General features: G+C 42.3%; 1 protein-coding gene across 5 annotated transcripts in view; it reads right to left on the bottom strand.

Moving 5' to 3' along the window:
- Positions 1 to 25,996, bottom strand: part of RAD51C (RAD51 paralog C) — a 97,738-nt gene that overhangs the window by 40,914 nt on the left and 30,828 nt on the right. For 2 of the 5 annotated variants that reach the window (XM_073574388.1, XM_073574390.1), the window contains exons 4-6: positions 23,388 to 23,516; positions 19,488 to 19,619; positions 8,324 to 8,390 (exon numbers count right to left, since the gene is read on the bottom strand). In XM_073574388.1, the coding sequence (XP_073430489.1) occupies positions 8,324 to 8,390; positions 19,488 to 19,619; positions 23,388 to 23,516 (328 nt within the window). Of the gene's footprint in view, positions 1 to 8,323; positions 8,391 to 19,487; positions 19,620 to 23,387; positions 23,522 to 25,996 lie in introns of those variants that run through there. The other 3 variants (XM_073574382.1, XM_073574377.1, XR_012231910.1) reach the window with 2 other exon arrangements.

The following is a 25,996-nucleotide window of genomic DNA, read 5'->3' on the forward strand; positions in this document are numbered from 1 at the left end:
ATTATTTTAACAAGAATATGGATTCTACTTTATTGCTCTTAAAAAGGGGTCATTGGCAATCACATATTAAACAACACCTGTCACCAGGTCAAAAGTGGCCAGTTTTTGCTCTTCCTTTTTTCCTGTTGGACCACTGAGTATTCCCTATGTTTTTCTTTACTAATGGGACATTACTCAACGGATTCTCTGTGGGACGGGGCTTACCTTGCTCTGCATAATTACCTGTGAGCAACGCCCCCTTGGCAAAGACCTTAAAATTTAGCACTAAATAAAAATGCCCATATCTCTGGATTTAAAAAAAATAAACAAAAAGCCGGATTACTTACCGGTAATGCTCTTTTAATGAGTCCACGACAGCACCCACTGGAGGTATCGGATCCGCCCATTTGGAACAGGAAACCCTACAGGAAAGATAAAAGGGGCGGTCCGCCTTTCCTCCTCAGTTTTACGTTTCAGAGTACCAGAAGGACCGCCAAGGATTAGGCAATGTTCTCTTATTTTAACATCTTTCTTATCCATTATTTGGTTGATATACTTTAACTATTGATATCTTTAGGGAGGGAAGTGAGCGGGTGCTGTCGTGGACTCATTAAAAGAGCATTACCGGTAAGTAATCCGGCTTTTTACTCTTCGCCACGACAGCACCCACTGGAGAGATTCCAGAGACCATCACCTGGGTGGGACCACCGTGCCAAGGACAGTCCTGCCAAAGCTTAAGTCAGAGGTTGATGAAAGATCAAGTCTATAGTGGTTATAGAAGGTAGAAGGGGATGACCAAACTGCCGCCTTACATATAGTTTCAATCGGAACATCTCCCTTTTCCGCCCAAGAAGTTGCCATTGCCCTGGTGGAATGCGCCCTGATGTTCCCTGGAGGATCTTCGTTTTTTGCGGAGTAGGCTAAACGAATGGCCTCTCTGATCCACCGGGAAATGGTGCTCTTCGTGACTCCATACCCCTTCTTACAGCCCTGAAATGAAACAAATAGGGCCCTACTCTGCCTCCAACTGTTGGACCTCTCAATATATTTTAGGACAGTTCTTTTGACGTCCAGAGTATGGAACTTCTGCTCTTCCGGAGTAGAGGGATTTTTATAGAAGGTTGGGAGGAGTATCTCCTGAGATCTATGGTATTTTGTTGCCACTTTTGGCAGGTAGGCAGGGTCTGGTTTTAACACCAATCTGTCTTGGTATTCTTGAAAAAAAGGTGGATCTATTGACAAGGCCTGGATATCACCCACTCTTCTAGCTGAGGTCAGTGCTACCAAGAGGGCCATTTTAAGTGCTAAGTATTTGAAGGGTATTGTGTCGATCGGCTCAAAGGGGTCTACCGTTAGGGCGTCTAAGACCAGATTTAGATCCCATGTAGGGACGGAGGGTATGTGGATTGGAGCTATTCGTTCACAAGCTGTAATGAATCGAGTTATCCACTTGTTGCCTGCTATATTATGGCCATATAGTGCTCCTAATGCCGATATTTGTACTCTTAGCGTATTTACTGCTAAGCCTAAGTCTTTCCCTTTCTGCAGAAATTCCAAGATTGGGATTATCGGAACTTCTGCTGTATGAGGTACTGTATGGAATTGAAGAAATTTTTTCCATATTCTAGTGTAAATTTGGGTTGTGGACTGTTTTCTACTTTGTAGTAGTGTAGTAATTAAAGACTCAGAGAATGCTCTTGTCCTCAATAACTGCCTCTCAAATTCCACGCCGTCAAGTGCAAGCTGACCACTTGAGGGTGGAAAAAGGGGCCTTGGGAGAGTAGGTTGGGAGTCGAAGGAAGGACCCAAGGATCTGTTATTGACATAATTTGCAGCCACGAAAACCACGGTCTTTTTGGCCAGAACGGTGCTATTAAGATTATCCTTGCTTTGTCGTGTCTGATCTTCCGAATTACTTGAGGTAGGAGGATCAATGGAGGGAATGCATACGCCAGGTTGAAATTCCATGGAGCTAGAAGGGCGTCTAGTATGTCTGGGTGATCTGATGGAGATAGGGAGGCAAATGTTTTTATCTGCCTGTTCTCCTTTGTGGCGAAAAGGTCCACCTCGGGTTGTCCCCATAGGGCTACTATGTCCCTGAAGACCTTCTGATTGAGGCACCACTCTCCTTGCCGTAGAGTGTGTCGGCTTAGGAAGTCTGCCTTTTGATTGCTCTCGCCTCTGATATGAAGGGCCGAGAGGGACAAAAAATAGTTTTCTGCTAAGTTTAAAATTCTTGCCGCTGAAGACATCAGAGTCTCTGATCGAGTCCCTCCTTGTCTGTTTATATAGGCCACTGTGGTGGTGTTGTCCAATAGGATCCTGACATGCTTCTGTAGGAGCTGCGGAAGGAAGCTGTATAGCGCATAGAACACTGCAGTCAGTTCTTTTAAATTGGATGAGTACTCGCATTCCTCTCTATTCCACCTTCCCTGATGAAACCCATTCTCCATGTGGGCTCCCCAGCCCTGGGGACTGGCATCGGTGGTTACGATACAGGATGGAACTATAACCCATGGAACTCCTGAACATAAATGGTCATCATCTAACCACCACTCTAGAGAAGTCAAGACTTCTTGTGACAGGGTTATTTTGCTCTGTAAATGACCACTATGTCGCTTATCCTCTTGGAGGATCTGGTGTTGTAGTGTACGGACATGGTACTGGGCCCACCGGACTGCCGGGGTGCAAGAATTTAGTGATCCTAATAGTGACATTGCTCCTCTCAAGGACACACGTGGTCTATCTATAGCTGCTCGTATTTTTTGTTTCGTGAGGGTGATTTTTACCTGAGGTAGTAGACATCTCTGGGTCAAGGAATCTAGTTGAAATCCTAGAAATGTCTGGAGAGATTGTGGATCGAGTCTGGACTTTTGGATATTGATGATCCAGCCAAGGCTCTGAAAAGAGGAGATTGCGTCAGTCACGCGTTCGGTACATTGTTTGACTGAATTCCCAATTATTAGGAAGTCGTCTAAATACGGCACGATCAGTGTGTCCTTTTGGCGAAGGTAGGCCATCACTTCTGCCATCACCTTGGTAAATATTCTTGGTGCCGTGGAAAGCCCGAAGGGCATGGCCGCGTATTGGAAATGACGAATCCTGCCCTCGACTTCCACTGCGACTCTTAGGTATTTCTGGAATCTATTGTGAATAGGGAGATGATAATAAGCATCTTTTAAATCAATCCCTGCCATTACGCAATTTGGGAAAAGAAGCTTTATAGTGGATCTAATTGATTCCATTTTGAAGTTATAATTTTTTATAAATGAATTAAGCTTCTTTAAATTAATAATGGTTCTAAACGTACCGTCTGGTTTAGAAACCAAAAACAGGGGAGAGTAAAAGCCTCTACCCTCTTGTTCCTCAGGGACGTCAACTAAAACTTTTTTAGCTAGTAGGACTCGAATCTCGTCTTCGAGAGCCTTTTGCTGAACTGAGGAATTAAGGTGAGTTATAACAAAGAACTCATAAGGGATCTGAAGGAATTCAATCTTTATTCCTTCCTTGATTATGTTCAAAATCCATGGGCTTAACGTAATTTGTTCCCATTAGGTAACAAAAAATTTTAATCTACCCCCAACTGGTGGGTCTAAACTCTTAATTTTTATCTCTCCTATATGTTGGCCCTCTGAAGATGGTACCCTTCTGCTTTTCGTCTTTCGTGGCCCATCTATTCGTTCTGTCCGACTGTCTTCTTCTCCCGAATGGCCGTCTCTTAAAGGTTTTTCTATAAAATGGAATGGGAGAATCACTGAAGGCCTTTTTCCTCTCTTTTGCCTTGGCGAGAATTTCGTCTAAGGCTTTCCCGAAGAGGAACTCACCCTCGCATGGGGTTGCACTAATTTTGGATTTTGATTGTGCGTCCCCTTTCCAGCTTTTTATCCACAGCGCGCGTCTGGCGTTATTCACCAGGGCTGCCAACCTCGCTGCCAGTCTTAGGGTGTCCGCTGAAGCATCTGCCATAAAGGCAGCTGCACCTCTTATCAACGGGATGGCTGCACGCAGTTTCTCCCTTGACACTCTTTGCTCGATCTGCTGATCTAATTGATCTAGCCATACCAGCATTGATCTAGCAGTACATGTGCTGGCTATTGCGGGTTTGAATACCCCGGTGGTGGACTCCCAGGACCTTTTGAGCGAAGATTCTGCCTTTCGGTCTAATGGGTCTGCTAACAATCCTGCGTCCTCGACCGGGATCGAGGTCTGTTTGGAAGTGGAGGCTATGACGGCATCCACCTTTGGTATTTTAGTCCATTTCAATAGGTCTTCATCAGTGAAAGGATACTTCCGTTTTGAGGCTGATGGGAGAAAACCCCTCTGGTCGTGTTTTTCCCACTCTCTTTTGATGAGGTCCTTAATTGCCGGTATCACCGGAAATGATCTCCTCTTTTTTTCTGCCAATCCCGCAAACATAATGTCCTGCGCGGTTTGGGCTCCCCTTTCCTCTTCAAACCCCATAGTATTTCTAACCGCTTTTACTAGGTTATCTACGCTGTCCAGTGGAAAACATGCACGTCCTTCCATCTCCGAGGATGACGATGAGGACGTGAATGCGGAGCCTGAATTTAACTCCTGTTCTTCCTCTGACTCTGAACTAACAACGACCTGTTTCTTATGACTGGACTCTGAGGGAGTGCTGGCGCGGTTGATGGCTTGTATCTCCTCCCTAATTATGGCTCGGATATCTTTAGAAGATATCGTCGACCCCTGCCTGGTCTCTTTCATGCATTGTTTGCAGAGTTTTTTGGGGTAGGAGTCAGGGAGAGGCTCTGAACATAATGCGCATTCTTTATGTTTAGTTTTTTTCTTTTTTCTTTGACTGAAGTGGGAGGTCAAAGGTAAAGAGGGGGGGGGGGGAGGAGGTTAGCTTAATAGGTAGAGTATATACTTTGCACACTCACCCAGTGAAGCTTAATACCGGGTCGGATGGCTGAGACGGTCTGGATCTGGTTTCTGCTGCCTCGCTCCTGCGGGCAGTCTCTGTCCTGGCGCTGCGGTCCCTGGTGGAATTGCCCCCAGCTGAATCCCCTGCTGGGGCCTGCGACTCCGTGGGGGACGACATGGTTCCATCGTTGCAGCGCTGCAGCGCTGTTTTATCTTCACTCCTGTCGTGCCCCCGGAAGTCGCCCTGTGTCAGGGCGCATGCGCCGCGTCATCGCCATCCTACCCCGGAAGTTCAACCATTACTTCCGGGGTATAGGAGCGTCGGGCGCCGGCCGGCTCCTGCGCCACCGCTACTCACACGCGCGGTTCGCACGCTCATGGCTTCACCTCCCACGCTGTATCCCCACCGATGGGGGGGGGGGGGGTGTTCTGCCTCCGGATGCCAGACCGGCCCGCTCCCTGGTAAGACCGGGCGGCCCTCCCCGGACCCGGTCATCACCGTTATGCCACCAGACGAGGGGGGAGCCGTCAAACGGAATCTCCCCCCACGCTGCTTCCGGACCGCAGCCCCTGCCGTTCCCGAGGAGACCGCACAGGCGGATGCATGGCCCAGGTAAGATCCTGCAGGATCCTGCTCCATTTGGAACAGGAAACCAAAACTGAGGAGGAAAGGCGGACCGCCCCTTTTATCTTTCCTGTAGGGTTTCCTGTTCCAAATGGGCGGATCCGATACCTCCAGTGGGTGCTGTCGTGGCGAAGAGTAAAAAATAGAATGAGAGTATAACATAAGAGTAGAATCTGGCCACTTTTGACCTGGCGACAGGTCCTCTTTAACATTAGTATCCTGTATCCACCACTTGTCTTACACATTAAACATTTTCTCATCATAACATGTACCAATATTCCTTTAACACGATTTGTGTGAAAACATTTGGCAATTTCACCCATGATGGTAATGGTCAGATTCTTGTAGGAATGCACGGACCTGACCCCATGTGGTGGTGCACCATCTTGCTGGAAAAACTCAGGGACGTGCCATCTTCAGTGTATAAAGACGGCAACACATCATCATGTAGCAATTTCAGATATCCAGTGGATTGAGGTTTCCATTGATGAACAATGGCCCCACTATCTTTGTACCCCATATACCACACCATACCATCAATTATGGGTGTCAGGTCGGAGCATTCCTACATGAACAGTTTCCTGGAATGGTCATCGTGGGCCAGTTCAATGGCCACCAAGGTCTCCCGATCTGACCCCCTTAGACTTTTATATTTGGGGTTATCTGAAGGCAATTGTCTGTGCTGTGAAGATACGAGGTGTGCAGCATCTGAAACAACGGATACAGGAAACCTGTGCTAGCATTTCTTCTGAGGTGTTGCTATCAGTGTGTCAAGAGTGGGAGAAGAGGGTTGCAGTGACAATCCAACACAATGGGCAGCACTTTGAACACATTTTATAAGTGGTCATAAACTTGTAAATAACTCATGAAAGAATAAAGTTACACCATTGTTTTTCATGTGAAATAAGTTTGATGTGTCACATGACCTTCTTCCCATTGAAAAAAATAAAGTTGGATCCAAAATGGTTGACTTCAAAATGGCCGCCACGGTCATCGCCCATCTTGAAAAGTTTCCCCCATCCATATACTAATGTGCCACAAACAGAAAGTTGATATCACCAACCATTCCCATTTTATTTAGGTGTGTCCATATAAATGGCCCACCCTGTATATATCAATCTACCCCGCCCTATAACATGATGCCTGCAGATTGGACTGAAATTCCATGGTGAAAAGTGCTCTTTAAGAAGCTTCATGATAGATCAACGCTTTATTCATCTCATTTTACAAAGAAATCCAAAACGGTGGTATAATTTTGTATGATGTCAAACAAGGGTGAAGCGTTTGTTACGATGAGAAAGCATGATTGATATTGATGTTCCAAAAATACAGCCATGTTCTATGTTGAGAACAATGTGAAATACTGCACGATATAAGCGATTCTCACGCCTACAAAGTGTCCTTGGTTTACTATGAAAGCATTCAGATGGGAGTGTCATGCTGACATTTACATTCTCTACAAGAGGCTCTGTGGTTTATGATTGGCAAGTGTCGTGGTACGTGACGATGCACCATTAGCACTATATTTTCTAATAATATGTGATGTGTACACACCAATATATAGTTGTAGGGAAAATTAAATTATCCTTAGGAATTACCTAAAGCACAAGTAACACTGCCTTTCCCAATCCGTCACTGCAACCTAGTTCCTCTGTGTATTAAGGCGCAGTGTATTGCTATGACAGTGGATTGAGATCTCAGCTACCAAAAAGCTAATTCTTTACTGGCCATAAGCTTAATGATACATTGGACTGATGCATACACTCAGAGAGGAACCATTGGGGTTATAATGTGTCGTCTTCCAAGTATCTTTATTGTTGCAAATGAATAATACATGTAGATATTTTATGTAGAGACACATAGGACATTTGTTGCACTTGTGGTACCTAGTAATCTAATTGGAAACATTGCCTAATAGCCACATTAGGTTACAATTTTGAAGATGACATTTCACTAGGTCACGGCACTAAGCTGCTTTTTTTATCCGCCATATGGTTCCAGAGATACGGATCTTTTTATCTAGTGCTAATTTTTATGGTTTTACAAAAGCTGCGTTGCATTACCTTGTGAGAATGCACCATTCATAAAAAAGAAACAAACATTAGCAGCAAATTGAAAGACACAGCATATATTGGGAACGGTTCGGGAGTCTCAAAAAAAAAAAGTAAAGCTTAAAGGAAATCAATCAGCAGGTCTTTGTTCTGTAATCTGACAGCAGCATGATGTAAGAGCGGAGACCCTGATTTCGATGATGTATCACAGAGAGCTGATAATGAGTGATGGGGGCATGGTTAGGCCAGCAAGCACGAGGCAGCCAGTCCAGAAGTGATCATTCCCTGCTGATTAAACACTGAATTTATTGAAATGGGAACACACAGCCTAGTAAGTAACACATCACTGGAATCAGGGTCTCAGCTACTACACCTTGCTACAATCAGAACACATAGCAAAACCCTGCTGACAGATTCTCTTTATAGTATTAAGAACATCAGGAACAATAATATAACTGTCTCCTCCTGACCTGGTGATGGTTTCATACAAAACAATGGTTGCTTGATCCAATGTATAAACTATTCTCTTCAACAAGCTGTTTCTAGGGAAGAATGCATGGTCTCACAGAGGGGCCACACGGGCCCATAGGCACTCTCGTGTTTTGCTATCTAGGACCTGTACACATCATTATGTGTCAGTCCTTAAGCTGAACATACGAAAATCTATTTGTCTTTGATTGGTTTAATAACAAAATTTCCTGCTATCGGGACACCAATATTACTATATATAGCTAATAAGTTATGCTGTAAAATAGAGCTGCTGTTGAAGATTTTATCATACCCAAAGCTGGTACCAGAAGAGATTCACTCAATCCAATTCTTGTGGTCATTTGATTCGTTAAGACTACCTAGAAAAGTAAAGCAAACAATAATTTAGAAGTCAATTATGGTTCACGGTTGCAGACCTAGGTTCATGCATTAGTACAGTGTGAATTCAGGCATGGACATCTTCATTTTACACCATAGCCAGATATCACTATAGCAAATTGTCTGTCATAACACCACTCAGTAGACTTCACTGAACGAATAGTTAAAGCAACAAAACCAGCAATATGATGAAACAATATTAAGCTCTAAATCAAATCAATATTTGGTGGGGCACCCTTTGGCTTCAAAATTGCATCAATTCTTCTACAGTATCTACAGATCAGATAAATTCTATATCTGCCATGATTAATTTAACATATACTAATGAGCTGAGATTTTGTATTATTTAGTTTGGACTTGTTGCACTTGTGCTGCACCAGTGTCTAGTAGCCTTTAGGATCGACTTTGAGAGGTTGCTCACACGAGCGATGATTCTCTCTTCCAAGAGAATAGGATCGATTATAGTAATGACACTCGGGTCAATCACTGATCAGAGTTTGACTTGAGCATGAGTTTACTGTGATCCAATTCTCTCACATGAGAGAATTGTATCACAGCTGCGGAGAAGACGGAAAACATAATTTCTCCATCTTCTCCATTGTCTGTGTCCTCGTGAACCAGACTGCACTTGGATGTCATCCGAGCGCAGTCCAATGATTTGCAGGCACCCATAAACTTCAATGCTGATTCAGTATGAGAAAAAAAACACAGATCTGCACTGCCCCGTGGTATAACATTGGTCCGAGTGCTATTTGATAAAAAATCGAATTGCACTCATCCGAATTATATGTTCGTGTGAGAGATCCCTAAATCTGATAGCAACACGCGCTACTGTTGCCTCAGTGCAGTTTATTCTTTTGATGCGTTGGTACCCATCATTGGACTGTTTTAACAGATTATATAATATTGACATTTTATGTGGCAGATTGTATTCATCATAGTTAGAGCAAGTGCAGACAGTTGTAGATTCTCTGATCCGGGAGAATCGGGATGATTGTGCAAAAGGCACTTTGATCAGAGTTTGATCACAGTGTGATCAGATTCTCTTGGATGAGAAGATGGAAGAAGAAAATGCTCCATCTTCTCCATTGTGTCAGTCCGTGGAAATTGGACTGCACTCAATGGACCATGGACTCATTGACTTGCATAGCCAAATGTGAACTGAATATTGAATCCTAAATTGGGCATGCAGTGATTTTTTTTTCCTCAGATAGACTCTGTGAGAGTAAAAAAAAAAATTGGATGTGCGAGTCACCCCCTAGAATAACATTGGTCCGAGTGCGATCTGATGTTTTGTCGGATGACACTCGGACCAATACGGTTGTCTGCACGAGCCCCAAGTTCAAAGGCATATTCAGCGCCTATGAATCTCAGCGTACATACAGTGGGTACAGAAAGTATTCAGACCCCTTTACATTTTTCAGGCTTTGTTTCATTGTAGCCATTTGATAAATTCAAAAAAAGTTCATTTTTTTTTCTCATTAATGTACACTCTGCACCCCATCTTGACTGAAAAAAAACAGAAATGTAGAACTTTTTGCAAATTTATTAAAAAGGATAAACTGAAATATCACATGACCATAAGTATTCAGACCCTTTGCTTAGTATTGAGTAGAAGCACCCTTTTGAGCTAGTACAGCCATGAGTCTTCTTGGGAATGATGCAGAAAGTTTTACACACCTGGGGATTTGGGGATCCTCTGCCATTCTTCCTTGCAGATCCTCTCCAGTTTCATCAGACCAGAGAATCTTATTTCTCATAGTCTGGGAGTCCTTCATGTGTTTCTTAGCAAACTCTATGCAGGCTTTCATATGTCTGGCACTGAGGAGAGGCTTCCGTCAGGCCACTCCGCCATAAGGGCCGGATGGGGGAGGGCTGCAGTGATAGTTGACTTTGTGGAACTTTCTCCCATCTCCCTACTGCATCTGTGGAGCTCAGCCACAGTGATCTTGGGGTTCTTCTTTACCTCTTTCACCAAGACTTTTCTCCCACGATTGCTCAGTTTGGCTGGACGACCACGTCAAGGAAGACTTCTGGTGGTCCCAAACTTCTTCCACTTAAGGATTATGGAGGCCACTGTGCTCTTAGGAACATTGAGTACTGCAGAAATTCTTTGTAACCTTGGCCAGATCTGTACCTTGCCACAATTCTGTCTCTGAGCTCCTTGGCCAGATCCTTTGACCTCATGATTCTCATTTGGTCTGACATGCACTGTAAGCTCTTATATAGACAGGTGTGTGCCTTTACAAATCAAGTCATATCAGTGTAATTAAACACATCTGGACTCCAATGAAGGAGTAGAACCATCTCAAAGAGGATCACAAGGAAATGGACAGCATGTGACTTAAATATGAGTGTCTGAGCAAAGGGTCTGAATACTTATTACCATGTGATATTTCAGTTTTTCCTTTTTAATAAATTTCTGTCTACATTTCTGTTTTTTTTTCTGTCAAGATGGGGTGCAGAGTGTACATTAATGAGAAAAAAATGAACTTTTTGGAATTTACCAAATGGCTGCAATGAAACAGAGTGAAACATTTAAAGGGGTCTGAATACTTTCTGTACCCCCTGTACTTCATTTTCGCACTATTTTCTATCACATAGATAGTATTTGGGTGACAGTTGATACTTATTAAATGGATATCAAGATGACCTGGTGGTGGATAGGGCAGGTGACATGTAGAATCTATATGTTATTGTTTATGTTCCCGAATTCTGTTTTTTATGTATTTTTCTGTATGTGGGATGGAACTAGACACAATGATGTACATAAAAGGTCACTTGACTTCACCATCTTCCTCTTGAGGTAGCCATATTGGCATGGCAAAACACATGAGATAGTATTACTCACTTGGTATTATATGTGGTTCCATGACAATTGTGTACAAGATAATTGTGTACGGACAATTGTGTACAGAAAATTGTGTACAGGCCAATTGTGTCCAAGGACAATTGTGTACAAGGACAATTGTGTACAGGGCAATCGCCTCGTACACAATTGCCTTGTACACAATTGTCATTGTACACAATTGGCCTGTACACAATTGTCTGTACACAATAGTCCGTACACAATTATCTTGTACACAATTGTCCTGTCACCATTATATGTATATAGACACCGTCCTTTGTTTTCTCTAGTTAGCTTCATTATGGATTTGTAATCTGATGAGGTAATTATTTTTTAACTCTTGGTGTTATTCATAGATGTAGGTGTAGTACAACTAGGGTAATAACCATTAAACATATTATTTATCAAATTTTTCTGGCATGTATGTGTGTCCATCCATCCTTGTCCAGTTTGGGGGTTGGACCAGGACACCTTTTGCCTTTAGACAGTTTTTTTTTTATTTAGATGGTCATATTATCAAAGTATTAATTGTCTTACATTGGACAGACAGCTATTTGTGCGCATTTTTGGAATTTTTTACCTTGTGTTCATACATCTGCTGGCACTCAGATTTATTAGTTGTGCAGTACACACTTACTCTTCTACTTCTATAGATTCCCTTTAAATATTCTTTTTTTGTAGCCTTAGCAAAGTGTCCAATGATAATGATATCAATGACAATAAATCTCCACAGGCCCATGCAGACATTTATCTAGATGTATCATACGCACCAAGCAGAGGGTACGCAGACCACGATAGGAAGCCATTAGCCGTGTGATCATACTGATGATTTAATGCTAGCACTGTGTGAGTAATTGTCTCTGAGCAGCATGTCAATCACACAAACCTTTTCTTATGAGCAAATAACATGCACTATATTGAGGCAAGGGGGTGTGCGGTTCTTTCGGCACATGGCAATATCAGAATGCAATTTTGCATTATTTCTTCGATTCGCAGCTAAAACAGCTAAGACCTCAGCACTATTCAATTGAAAACTTGCCAGGTTATTATCTCTGGAATAATAAATATATTATACAAATAAAATAGAATCTGAGCGTTGAAGAGTAATGGAATAAAGCAGGCATCTGCTGGATCCAAAAGGCCCAATCAGCCGAGGCGATTTACGTGTTGTTTCCAGCTAAAATGTATTTGAACTGGCGCAATGACAGAAGCTATGCATAAGCATGGCCCTTTTTATATCTTCCACATTAGCTAGCTAATCAGGCATATCATGCTGTTAACTCCTCCAGCTCTGAAGCCATTACGCTGCCTGCTGGTATAGCTTGGCTATATTTAGGAGCTGTTAGAACAGCAATTCAGAGTAGAAGAGCTTAGGAGGCTTTGACGAGGGCAGAAAGTACATTTTATTTATACTTCTACAATGCTGCAGCGGGGACACACAGGAGAGCTTTATTTGATGCTATGTGCTTCAAAGAAGGGATTCCTAATTTCATGGTACAAACCCCACACTATTTTATTAGGTCAAATCCGCTTTCTAATTTTAAAGCGGTTTCAAGAGAAAAGTAGAAAACGCTCTTCCATCAGAAAATGCCCAGCGTGAGAAATAAGGGCATAAGATCGTGATATTTCAGATCTCATCCTGTGATTAAACTCAAGTACCTGTAGAATCTGTACCAGCACCAGCTGTACTTTTGGTTCCCCAAAATCCGCTTAAGTAATCCAGCAATAAAAGGTGCTTCAATTATGTAAAACATTTATTCTGAGAATTCAGATTTCAGGAATAGTGGTTTTATAGGGGTGCTGTGCCTATATAATAAGAGGTCAACGGATGGATATGTACAGATGTGAGCGTATGAGCAAACATATGGGGATGATTTACTGAGCAACATGTAACAGAATTTTGCCTTAATTTGAGCCCAATAAATTATCTGACATGCCTTGTCCTAAATTTACTATGTGTTTTATACAAGGTTTTCCAGTTGTGGAAGTGATGAAGAAAGGGAAATGGTCTACATTGTCTTCCTTTGCCCCAACATTGCCTGATTTAACATACTTGTGGACTAACGTAACCCAAGTCATGGATATGCAATATCTATCAAATAGAATGCGTCAATTTAATAAACTTAACACATTTTAAGATTGTCTAGTATAATTTTGCAATTTCTGAAAGATAGGCAGTTTTAGGAAATAAGTCCTGTTAGGCTCATACAACTGAGGTCTCAAGATTTTAGCTCATAGACGAAACAGCAGTATAGTTCTGACCATCTGCAATAGTTAGTAACAGAGAACCCTTGGGACAGAAAATCTTAAAGGTGTGATCCAAAACGAACATGTTAATCCTAAACGTCTGTCACAATCAGTGACATCTGTTTCATAGGATAGGCTAGTCCTAGATCTACTGAGTATGCGTTGGTTGTCAGTATTCAGTATTTATTTTCATGCACAATTCGTCACTTCTCATGAGAGATAGCGAGGGAGCAAACTGTATCTGTGCACTGAGAAGAAAATTGCAGTTACAGGATCCCACCGATTATCCATTGGAATTGATAACCAAGTCATGCTCAGTAGAGAAGGGACTAGCCCAGTCCACGAAATGAACATCACTGATGACGCATTGTTTTAGGGTGGGGAGCAGAGGCTGCGGCAATGACGACTCATTTAAGTCCGATGTTTTCTACGCACTCATAGACTTGAATGGCAAGAGGGAGTGGTGTTGTGAATTCTCTCTCTGGCTTCCCTCTGGTGATTACTGAAGATAGTGGAGCTGGTCAGATTGAGAGCTCTCTTTCTGGGCTCCCTCTGGTGGTTACTGGAGGTAGTGGAGCTGATCTGATTGACAGAGGCTTGCCACCTGATAATGATGAAGACGATTGGAGATCTGGGGTTTCTGATTGGGATTTAAGACAGCTGACTCCCTCGATCCCTGCTGATTTTTTTCCTGTGCCTCCTGAGGTCTGATGTCTCCTGCACTTTCCCTGCATGTTCAGCTAAGTGTTCATTTGCTATTCTGTTTGCATTTGATCTGATTTTGTTTATCTCTGCTTTGTGCGGGTCAGCTTGCTCCGGCTGGGGCTGTGCTGAATCACCGCCCATATGTTACTGCATGTGCCAGTTTGTTTTGTCCCCTTTTATACTGGTCTCTTTTTGCTTTGCTTTCAGAATATACCAGAGTGCTGATATAGTGGGGGGCGAAGTCGTGTGACTTCAGTGTTTTTTGCATCAGACGTGTTGGACTTTTGCAAGGTTTTTTTGCGTGACTGCAGACAGTGTCTTTCCTTTCCTATCCTGTCTAGTCAGTGTGGGCCCCATCATTTGCTCAGTCTATTTTTCTGCCTGGGTTTGTGTTTTCATCTTGTCTCACCGACAAAATATGTTTGGGGGCTATTACTTTGGGGTCTGCTCTGGGGCAGTTTAGATTTCCCCTTTCTTGCTTTAGGCTTAGTTAGCTCTCCGGCTGTGCCGAGGAGTCTAGGATCATCGTAGGTACGCTCCACGTCTACTGCTAATTGTGTGGACAGGATCAGGGGTCTGCATCCGCTTAGTTACCAACCTCTCTGGTTTTCTGTGGCTTAGCCTGGGCCTGCTTTCCTCCTCGGTGACCCATTCATAACAGTGAGGCCACAGTGAGGCAGCAATCTGAAGACAACCTAAGGGTAAAGGCCCCGTCACACACAGCGAGATCGCTGATTTTGTGATGCTACAGCGATCTCGCTCGAACGTCCTGGGCCGTTTTTTGATCGTTGGTCTCCCGCTGGCCAGCGAGCATCACTGCGTGTAACAGCGAGAGACCAACGATCAGCGACGCTGGGAAATGGTTTCCAATGTAAACAGCGGGTATCTAAGAGCCGTGCATACTGGTTTCCAGGGTAAACAGGTAAACATCAGGAATCTATGTGACAGCTCACCAGCGATCAGCTAACTATGTCCCAGCGATCCCATCCACGTCGGATCGTTGGTGGGATCGCTGGGACATTGATGCGTGTAACGGGGCCTTTAGGACAGAGAGAGTGGCCACAAGACAGCAGTAACATGGACAAAAACTACAGTAGCAAGCAGCTGCTGCATTTTTTTTATTTGAATATACATGCAGGAGATTATTCTTAAACTGTGTTCAGATAACAGAACAGTGGCCCTCATTTTTTTTTTTACAATTTGAACCTGAAAGTCCGGATTTTTCTCAGCCCATTTATTGATGATTGAAGAAACCACTGTACTTTAGGCAAATGTCATGCTTTTTCTACCTTTAAGTTGGAGCTCTAATGATGACAAACTGTATATTCTGTGCCTAGCCCATCAACAATAAAAATAAGAATAAGCTCACCACTGCCAGTCCAATATATTCGCTCACTATATGAAGTTTAAATCCATAGGTGGCTTGTCAGCTTCAGCAAGTAATTCAAAGTGAAGAAGGTGCTACTGGATCTTAAAATCATTGGAATCCTGTATTAAATGTTCATTAAAATTAATATAAAAGCATAAACCACAACCCCTGAAGTGATGCAAAAAATATTAACAGAATTATTAATTTAAAATAATTAGTGTAAAATATATCTCAGGCTTTTGCCACAAATCTATCCATAATAAATATGCGGAAAAAGCCAGAGATAATTTGAAATAACAAATCTATAATAAATTGCTGCAGAAATTCAGTCCGTTAGGAGAACAGATATTGAGTTGAAAAATCCAAAATAGTCCTCTATTGTGCAGAGCTTTACACCAGTTTCCGCCCCATCTGATTTTGTTAACCCATAGTTAACCTTAACCTGATAATCCACAAAATACCTGTTTTTCTCAGATAGTCCAGATGTCTTACTGGCTTTAAATGTTTTCACATGGACAAAGAACTCATCATATCTTTTGTGTGATATTGTTCATTCATATTCTTGCACTCCCCATGAGCTTGCTCTTACGTCAGTTGAGTACAATATTGTCCACTGCAGGATAAAGACACAACAGTTTCTTCTAATTGCAACTGAATTCTTACATCATCATAATTATTTAATTTTTGATGACACATATTTACAGATCAAGGACACCCCAATGGGGTCAAAATTTTCTCCTTCACAGTGCTGTACTTGGCATGATGGGAATTTTTTTTTATTTTTTCTCCTGATAATCCATTTTACGATTGTATACTCTGGTACGGTTGTTACATTGACGATATCCTTCTGGTGTGGATCGGCAATGAAGCGGTCATACCAAATTTTTGTAAATACGTGAATAGGAATGAGCTAAATTTAAGATTCACTAACCCAAGTTCAGTGGATCATATTTCATTTTTAGACTTATTATTGAGAGATGTTAGGTCATCAAAAACAACAACTACTATTTATAGAAACCAAACTCTGGTAATTCCACTCTGGAAGCGACTAGTTGCTATCCAAAGCACTATCAAGTCTAATCCATATGGTGAAACGCATAGAGCAAAATGCATTTGTTCCAAAGATCAGTTCTTTGATCAATAAGGCAAGATTATTAACAACAGGCTGCAGAATAGGGGCAGAAATAAAGTTAAAAAATATCCATGAACAACCCTTTTGAATAAAAAGAATACAAAAGAAAAACAAAAAGAATTACAACTCATCTAAACATCTACCATTTTTTTCCACAAGTTATTGCTTGCAATTTAATGAAATCAAAAGGGATTGTTCTCATATACTATTCTTAATCAAAATACCTTGCTTTAAAAAAAAGAAAAAAAAAGAAGACTGACAAAATGGAATTAGTGGTTTTTCTAAGGGTTCGCTTACACGAGTGTATGTGGCGCCCCTGAGGCTCAGTCGCCACAGAGGCACTGCACCTCCTCCTGAGGTATGGTGCCCCACCATCCAGGTAAGGTGGAGGCTCCTGACCACACTCCAACACCTGCACCCCACACCACAAAGTAGTGTAGCAAAGCACCTTCGGCAGCTCCCTGCTTGGAGTGTAGCAAAGCACCCATTGGTGGCTCCCTGCTTGGAACACGAAACGTGCTGGGTGGTGGGTGGAGTTAGATTACATTAAAGAGAGCAAGAAGAGTTTAGGTACAGAGTTGTTGTTCAGTTGGAGAGAGAAGAAGATCCCCAGAGAGAGGGATAGATGGATGGAAGTGCTGCAGCAGATCCCAGTGACCTGGGTCTGCTGGCACAGGAAAGGAAGAGAGAGAGAGTGACATAGACTGAAAGCCTGATTTTCCATAGAAAGAAAGATTAGTACGGAACGTGAGGAGTAAAAGAGAATAGAGGACGTGGGTTAGAAGAGAACCCTTCCTAGAAGGTCTAAGCGCAAGGCCGGGGCCCGGTCCCCGAGGTTGTATGGACACTAATGGTCCTGCAGCAGACACCGGAGGAATAGAAATAGTGACCACTTTATTCCCACACAAGACTTGGGGGCACAACAGCAACTGGATAGTGAGCCGGGACTTAGTAGCAAGAAGTCCCCGAAGCAGGCTACAGCTGTCTGCTGTACAAGTAGAGTTCATAAGAACATCACACAGGAGGAACTCCAGTGTAAATCAGTACTAGGAGTACTTCATTTAAAGGCGCTATAAGAGGAGACGTTCAGAAAAGGTACTTATGTTGGCGGAGTGTTGGAAAGGAGTATTCCATCTGGCCTGGAGGTTGACTGAGTCCCTAACCCGGAGGACACGGCACGGAGGCAGGCACCTGTTTGTACAACAGACTGTGAGTAAAGCTTTGGAACTATATGCCCTGGTGTCCTCCACTCATTCCTGCGCCACACACCTGGCACCACTACATCCCTGTGCCTACACTGCACCATTCCTGCAACACTTATCTACACTGCCCTGGGACTACAGCTTCACCTGTGGGGAGCTATAACATCTTTGCTGCGCCATACCATCAGTCCCAGAGGATCTGCATGCAGCGTCGGGCTAACACCCCCCTTGCCGAACACCACAGGTGGCGTCATGAACCATTCAACTTTATTCCACCATTCAATACCCCCCTTTTACATGGGCGCCCAGCGCCATGGACCGGGTCACCGCTGCTGTGACAATCCCCTCTGAGAGACCGGCCCGGTACCGAGTACCCCACGGCCCTGGGAGGGCGACCCATGTATAACACGGCCGAATGTTATCTGATGTTTTATTGAACAGCACTTGGATGAATGTTATACTATGGGGAAATGCAGATCTGCGATTATTTTCTCAGGCAGATTCAGCATAAGAAAACAATCGCAGCATGCTGCGGGTGCATCCGATGATCAGATCGTGCGCACCCATACAAGTCTATGGGTGCATGTGAAACATCGGACTGCACTCAGATGTTATCAGAGTGCAGTCCAACATCCACAGACACAGAACGGAGAAGTTAATTTCTCCATCTTTTCCGCACCAGTGCTGCGATTCTCTTGTGCGAGAGAATTGGATTAGATGACACTCGGATCACACTCTGGCAGAGTTTGAGCTGAGTGACAATAGCATAATCAGCCTAATTCTCTGGCATGGATGAATTTACGGCAGTGTGAGTGAATTCTAAAAAGGTGGGTTCCAAAGGTGATGCATTGTTTCTAAACTATTTTGTTCCCAATACAACAATACTTGGCTTGCATTACGTGTTATTTTTTAGATGTGGTGTCAATAAATGTAACACTTGCAAATATGTTAACAAAACAAATACATTTTCTGCTAATAATGGCATTACGAATGGAATCCGCTCCTCAATTGTGACACCACATATGTGTTTATATCATGGGATGCATTTGTTGCAGGTCGCAATATGTTGGCTGTACAATACAAAACAATTAAGTCCAGAATTGCTGAATATATTGCTGATATACATAAAATGAAAACTGAACATCTCAGGTGCCGCTAGATATTTTTTAGATGAACAAACTGGCAATTTAAACTTTTTTGGAATTGAAAGGGTTGACGAACGGCGTAAAGCCCTGCTCAATAGAGAAGCCCTTTGGATTTTGCAACTCAATACCCATTCTCCTAACGAGAGGTCGAAATGCGTCAACATTATCATCTTCTCTCCCTTTCACATGCACATGGAATTTAAATGAATTTAATAACGGATTCCAATGATTTTAAGAAAATCCAGCAGTACTTTCTGAACAATTAACTTGGAGACCCACAGATAACAGCGACTGAAGCTCACTGACTCCTATAGGTGAAAACTTTAAATATTTCATACATTTTAAAAAAATAAAATAAAAAGAGGTGTTCTTCAAAAAGATCCATTTTGTTTCTACTTTATAGCATGAATGCTGTTATGGATGCACTTACTGCTAGTTTTTGCTGATTAGCAATGTTTATTAACTGCTGTGCCAACATATTTAGGAGTCGCGTCCGTAAGGAGAGGTCATCAATGGAATGTCGAAAAGGAAAGGCAATGCTATCAATGATAACCAGTTTAATCTGTACAAAAGAAAAAAAGGTATAAAACAGTTACATATAATAACTTTATTCTATTGATAATAGAACAACTTTATGTAGTAGAGGATAGTCAGGATGCTGCCTACACGGTCTTGCCAGCATTGGTGTGTTTGACAACATTTTGTCTAAAAACCTTTTGAAAGTTTACTTTTTGCAGTTTTCAGAGTAGTTCCAAAACAAAAATGTTATATTTTCCAGAAAAGAAAATACTAATCCATGTTGTGTGAACTGGTTCCAGATCATTTTTGTACTTTGTCTGATATCGGCAATTTCCTGTATTTTTCTGGCAGTTTTATCCATTCGTGTTAAAAGGAATCTTTCTGCAGGTTTTTGCTACCTCATCTATGAGAAGCATGATGTAGGCAAAGAGACCCTGAATGCAGTGATGTATCACTTCATTTACTGGCTGCAGCGGTTCTGACACAATCAGCAATTTTGGATTTAGCAATGCAGCAGTGCTTAAAAGCTAACCCTGCCCACACCAGGCTCTCTGTGTACATACTCTATAGACAGTGAGCTGCTTATCACAGGAGGGGTCGGACTAGCATGCATGTAAGGCTGTAGTCTGCACAATGATAATCACCAGGTGACAAAATCTTCATTGTAAGTACAACAGCACACATCTTGAAATGTGGCACATCATTGCATTCAGTGTTTTAACCTCTACTTCATGAGGTGCTCAGATTACACAGCAAAAGCCTGCTTACAGATTCCCTTTAATGTGAAAAACATAAACATGGCAGTATATATGGGCAAGCTCATACGTCGGCCTGTGTGTTTCTATGGTAACAGACTACAAATTCTGTCAAGTCTTCCTATTACCCGCCATCTGTATTCTTGTGAACATACCAAATGTTTGTACATATTAGTAAGGCCACATGTCAGTAGTGATTACTCTGGTCTGTAAAAACATGACTTTTTTTAATTGGTAGGCTGGATTTGTTTTTCTGGTCACTGTGTTAATTTTTTTCTGTGTGTCATCAATTTTTCTCGTATGCAAAAGGAAAAAAAGAAATTGGTTGACATTTCTCAAGCTTCTCCAAGATATTGGTAAGTGAAAGGCTGAGTTCACATGACTGTATAAAAAAATCATCAGTTTCATCCAGAAAATGCAATTTCTCACTTGACATCTGTGTACAATCCATACACAATCTGGTTTTTTTTTTACAGCAGCAGCTATCATTTACAAGACCCTTTACAGTTTCCTTTGGTAAAGAATCGCAATGTATCTGGGAAATAAAGAACAATGTATGCTATACTGTGGCGGGGTATGGCATCTGGTTTTTTTTTGCACACCCACAGACTTGAATGGTGAGTCTCATCTGACACATGGAAGAAGCTAGCGCACACTGTGACATGTGCGCTGCCCCATTCAATAACATTATCTTGGGTGAACACTGACAGCACTAGACTGTCATCAGCGTGCCGTCCCATTTACTTGTACTGGTGAGTTCTGCCTGCTAAAGAGCACAAAGACATGTCTCTTTTTTCTATGTTGTGGGTTACAATTAGTAAGCGGAAAAAAAAACACTGAACATGTGAAAGGACTGAGACATTATATTCTATCCGTTAGCTCTCTTTGAAAGACACATGTATGACAAACACTGGCTAATGACAAAAAGCCTAAAAAGAAGGGGGTGGATGAAAGGAGGGGTGAGTGTCGAATCAGACTACGTAGGGTTTGTTTGTAGTCAAGTGTCATGGAGACACACAAGTTTGTATAGAAGCTGTGAACACAAAACAATAGGGGCTTAATGGGGTTGTCCTGTCTTAAACTACAAGTCTGCAGTCACTCTATGAGTCTGCAGACTTGTGAATCATCACACTGTGTACACTGCATGCTGTGAGGATTCTCCGGTAACGGCATCGGCGGTCATGTGACCACAAATATGTGACATGCATAGTCTAGACCATGGCCCCGATCAATGCAAGTGTATTAAGCAAGGCCAGAAACTGTCTAGTCGGGATGTGACCAAAAGTATGTATATTGCATACTTGTGGTCACATGACTGCCTCTGTCACTGGAGAAGCCCCACAGAGTGACTGCAGGCTTGTAGTTTAGCCCTTTAATAATTAGGACCTTTTTCCAAGTTGCTTCATTTTTTCATTGTAAATACAGTGCAACAATAAAAGGTCTACAAAGTTGTAATTAAGTAGTTATATAGTAATATAAGGTAGCCATTACGGTTTACTATAAGAATGTTAGCAGCCACTAAATTCACCTTTGCGAATACCCTAGGTTAATGTCTGCCTAATCCAAATCTGGGAACTATTAGACCCAACTTCACATAACGACATAACCCTTAAAAACACATGTCATTGCTGTGCTGGTTGAAGTCATCGGCCTATTTTTATCGTCCCTGTCAGCACCGTCCCATGGTGCAGAATTTTTGGGCAACCACTGTTTAATCACTATAGGGCGCTAAGACTTATGTTAGCGCTTTGAAAATCAGCCTTGTGAGAGTGAATTTCCCGCTGTTTGCTGCCGTCACTGACAGTGCTGAAGACTGCAGATTGGGAGGCAGCGATTCGGAATTACAGTGCACAATAAGAAATCATGAAATACATTACGTAAACTGAAAGAAGATCTATTGTCCGATTTGGCTATTTAATGGGGATACATTGATGACTTAAACAGAATTCAGGGATGGGACTCTTGTCCAAGAGTATACCGTTTACTAACTGTGAAGGATTTCTAACTAATAGATTAACATTACTGAGTAGTCCGGTAACACCTCCTCCCCCTGCGATAAGTAGACTTTGTACATAGAGAGCCTGATGTGGCTTGCTTTCTCTGCTCTGCTTCATTGCTAAATCTAAAAGCTCTGATTGTGTCAGAACAGCTGCACCCATAATCTAAGTGATATATCGTTGAATTCAGCTTCTCTTTGCCTACATCAGGCTGTTCACAGATGAGGTAGCAAAAACCTGCAGACAGATTTCCTTAAAACATGTTTGTACTTCATCTTTAAGGTTTTTTTTTCTAAGGATATGTGAATAAGTTCTCACATTTATATAGTCTAGGGACGAACAACTCTACAAAACATCAAAACAAGCAAATTGATAAGTCCATCTTGAATCCTGACCAGATAAGAACACAAAGCCCTTTCTAGAATGCAGATGCTTTAGGAAGTCATCCTCCACCCTCACAATTGGTATCTCCTAGAGAACAGAATCTCACCAAATTGTGAGATTACTTGGTAAACATAAGTAGAATCTACATTTCTCTAATATGGTGGAAAAAAACATATAATTTGCCAATGATATGTATTTGGTAAACATCTTTAAAAAATGTATTTACTATCACATTTGGTGTTTTTTTCAGAAGTGATAGGTACTCTTTAAAAATCGCAAAATTACCGTAATAGCTACATTTTTAGATGACGCATAACATTTGCAAATACAATGGCCAGAGGAGTCAGAAAAATACCTTAGTGGAAAGATGCCTGTTGCATTAGCGCCCTCTGCTGGTGAATATAAAAAGTTCAGTAGAAGAATAGGGGAATCCTACATACCTGCCCTTCACATTGATCCCATTACTGTTTTAAGTAAAATATTGATCTCCTTTGTGTGTATAAACTGGGCAAAAAATAATGCCTGAAAAAATGACACTACTGTAAGAAGACATTGACATACTACGTAGAAATCGAACACTACAATGTGTGATTAAATAAAAATCCCCATTGACTCAATGATTGACAATGATTGACAGTATTGTATATTCTTTACGTTTACACTTGGACACCTTACCTTTGAATGCTGGGCTATAAAGTCTGGAAGGACAAGTATTTGCGCAAGAAGCTCAGAATAGGTATGGCAGCTGAAGTAATGAATGTTTGACAGTATGTTGCTGAGAGTGAACCTCTGCATAGCTAATTTCTGATCTGACAAAATAGAAATAAAAAAAATAAATTGTTCATTATAGACATGCTCTGTCTTCATGAAGTAGAATATGATGCACTTCTATCTGGAAAGGCTCAAATTAGGGGAAGATCAGATGGGTTACTGCCGGGAGTTTTTAAATGCAAGTAAATAAGCTTTATGAGCTCAAGCAGTTTAATGCTATTTTTCATGCTTTTTTTGTGACATCATATTTAGTTTTTCTATTCACTTTTTTTTTTTTTTTTCTATAGTACAACCCATGGAGAAAAATGCCTGAAAATAACTAACTGTCCTATTTTAAGAGGTTTTTGGAGTCTACTAGACAACGATGAAAGGAGTTCTGGTTTGCACATTATGTGCTTGATTCAGACTGTAATTCAGAGTCCTTTGAAGTAGAATCTCCACATATACCCACTTGAGAGCTTATAAAAATTCAGTAGTCCTCAATTTAAAGAGGTATTTTATAATTATCATGCCAAAAACATATGCAATATTCTTTTCTAATGGGAATCTGACATCAGGTTTTTTCCAAGTAGGAGCAGAGACCCCGATTCCAGTACTGAATTACTTACTGCCGTGATACTTTCAGGATTTTTTCTTTTAAATATCACTATTTTATCTGCTGCAAATCTACCAGCAGTTCTCTGAATTCTGAACTCTTAATAATCCCATCCACACCACTGATTGGAAGATTTCTGTGTACACTGTGCATATGTAATGGGGGTGGGAATCCAAATATGTGGTTCATCAGTGTTCTATGGCACGTGTGACCAAATGTCACCATCTGCTGAGCGAACCGAGTAAGGTAGAACCAGAAGATGGAGGAGGCGTTTCTGGAGGGATGAGCCTGAAGAGAGCACCAGGTTGGGTGGTAGCTGTGGCACAATTATCAAATATAAAACGCCAAAGTGCCAAGGCGGGAAGTCAGTTGGCGCCAATCAGTGAAAGCGGGAGGGCTCATGAATGTAGAGGTACAGCGACCGAAAAGTGGTAGAAGACCGAGACAAGCGGAACACCGGGGGCCAAGCACCGAAGCCCAGACTGCGCCGGTCAAGACCCAAAGTCCAGTCTTCGCCAGTTAAGACCAGATACCCAGACGCCGCTGGTCAAACACCACAGAAAAAACGTTGATCATTGTATGGGGTAGAATGTCTGTCGTAGTGACCAAGGGATGTGAATGAATCGAGTAGTTACTTTCAGCGTAGATGTAATGTACAGGGCGAAGGCCGGGTTGATTAAGGGACGGGGATGGCCAGATTGTGGAACACACATAGGGCATTAAGTGACTCGTTACTAAGGACTTGCGGCCTAGCGAGAAATATTGGTGACCCCCGTTAGTGCCAGTATAATAATTAGAAGCGCCTGAAGGATTCATTGGAACCAACGTTTTCGAGAGACGTTCGTGTAGTTACAGGAGAAGAACATAAAAAGCCGTCCACACTGAGAGATAGCTAGATATAACATAGAATAGGATACTGAAATTGTTGTTATCGCTGTTATTGCTACTATTGTGTGGATTGTCCCCCTGTACTCGAACTACTGACTGTTTCCATAATTAACACTTTAATTTCTGTGGTAAAAAGAAATAATTTTAGTTGGTTACTTCTGCTTCATCCTTAACTGCGTGTTGCATCTCAGTAACCTGTTCACACATAGGCAGGAAGCTGTCAATCAGTGGTGGGACTCAGTTATAAAGAGCTCATGAATAAGCTTGACTTCTCGGCTTCAGGTTTACTGGTCCTTCAGTGATAATATACTGCTGATAAAACAGCACAGACTAAGGGCCCCGTCACACACAGCGAGATCGCTGATATTGTGACGCATCAGCGATCTCTCCAGCGATCTCGCTGTGTGTGGCGGGGATCAGTGACCGACCCCCCCGCCAGGTATCGCTGATCGTGCAGGATCGTCCTGAGCCATTTTTTGATCGTTGGTCTCCCGCTGGCCAGCACGCATCGCTGCGTGTGGCAGCGGGAGACCAAAGATCAGCGACGCTGCACGCTGGTATCTAGGGTAAACAGCAGCTAACTAAGAGCCGCGCGGCTCTTGGATACCCGCTGTTTACCCTAGATACCAGCTTGCTCGCTGGTCCTGATCACTGGTGAGTCTGTCTATGTTCCAGCGATCCCATCCATGTCGGATCGTTGGTGGGATCACTGGGACATCGTTGTGTGTAACGAGGCCTTTAGGCACTATTTACCTGCAGATTACCACTATATCTGGAAATGATGGGCTTCCTTCAATGAGAGTGAAACTACCGTATTTTCAGACTTTAAGACGCACTTTTTCCTCCAAAAATGTGGATGAAAATGGGGGATGCGTCTAATAGTTCGAATGTACCTGCTTTGGCTGTGGTGGGGAGGTAGGGGAGTGGTATCGGCGGAGCAGCGGGTCACAGGAGGCTGGAGCCGGCTGCTACGGCTAACTACTGTGCCCGTTGCTAAAGAGAAATGAATATTCATTTCTCTTTAATTGCG

This window comes from Dendrobates tinctorius, unplaced genomic scaffold, assembly GCF_039654945.1.
Source record: "Dendrobates tinctorius isolate UK_male_01 unplaced genomic scaffold, ASM3965494v1 ptg000007l, whole genome shotgun sequence".
Lineage (NCBI taxonomy): Eukaryota > Metazoa > Chordata > Amphibia > Anura > Dendrobatidae > Dendrobates > Dendrobates tinctorius.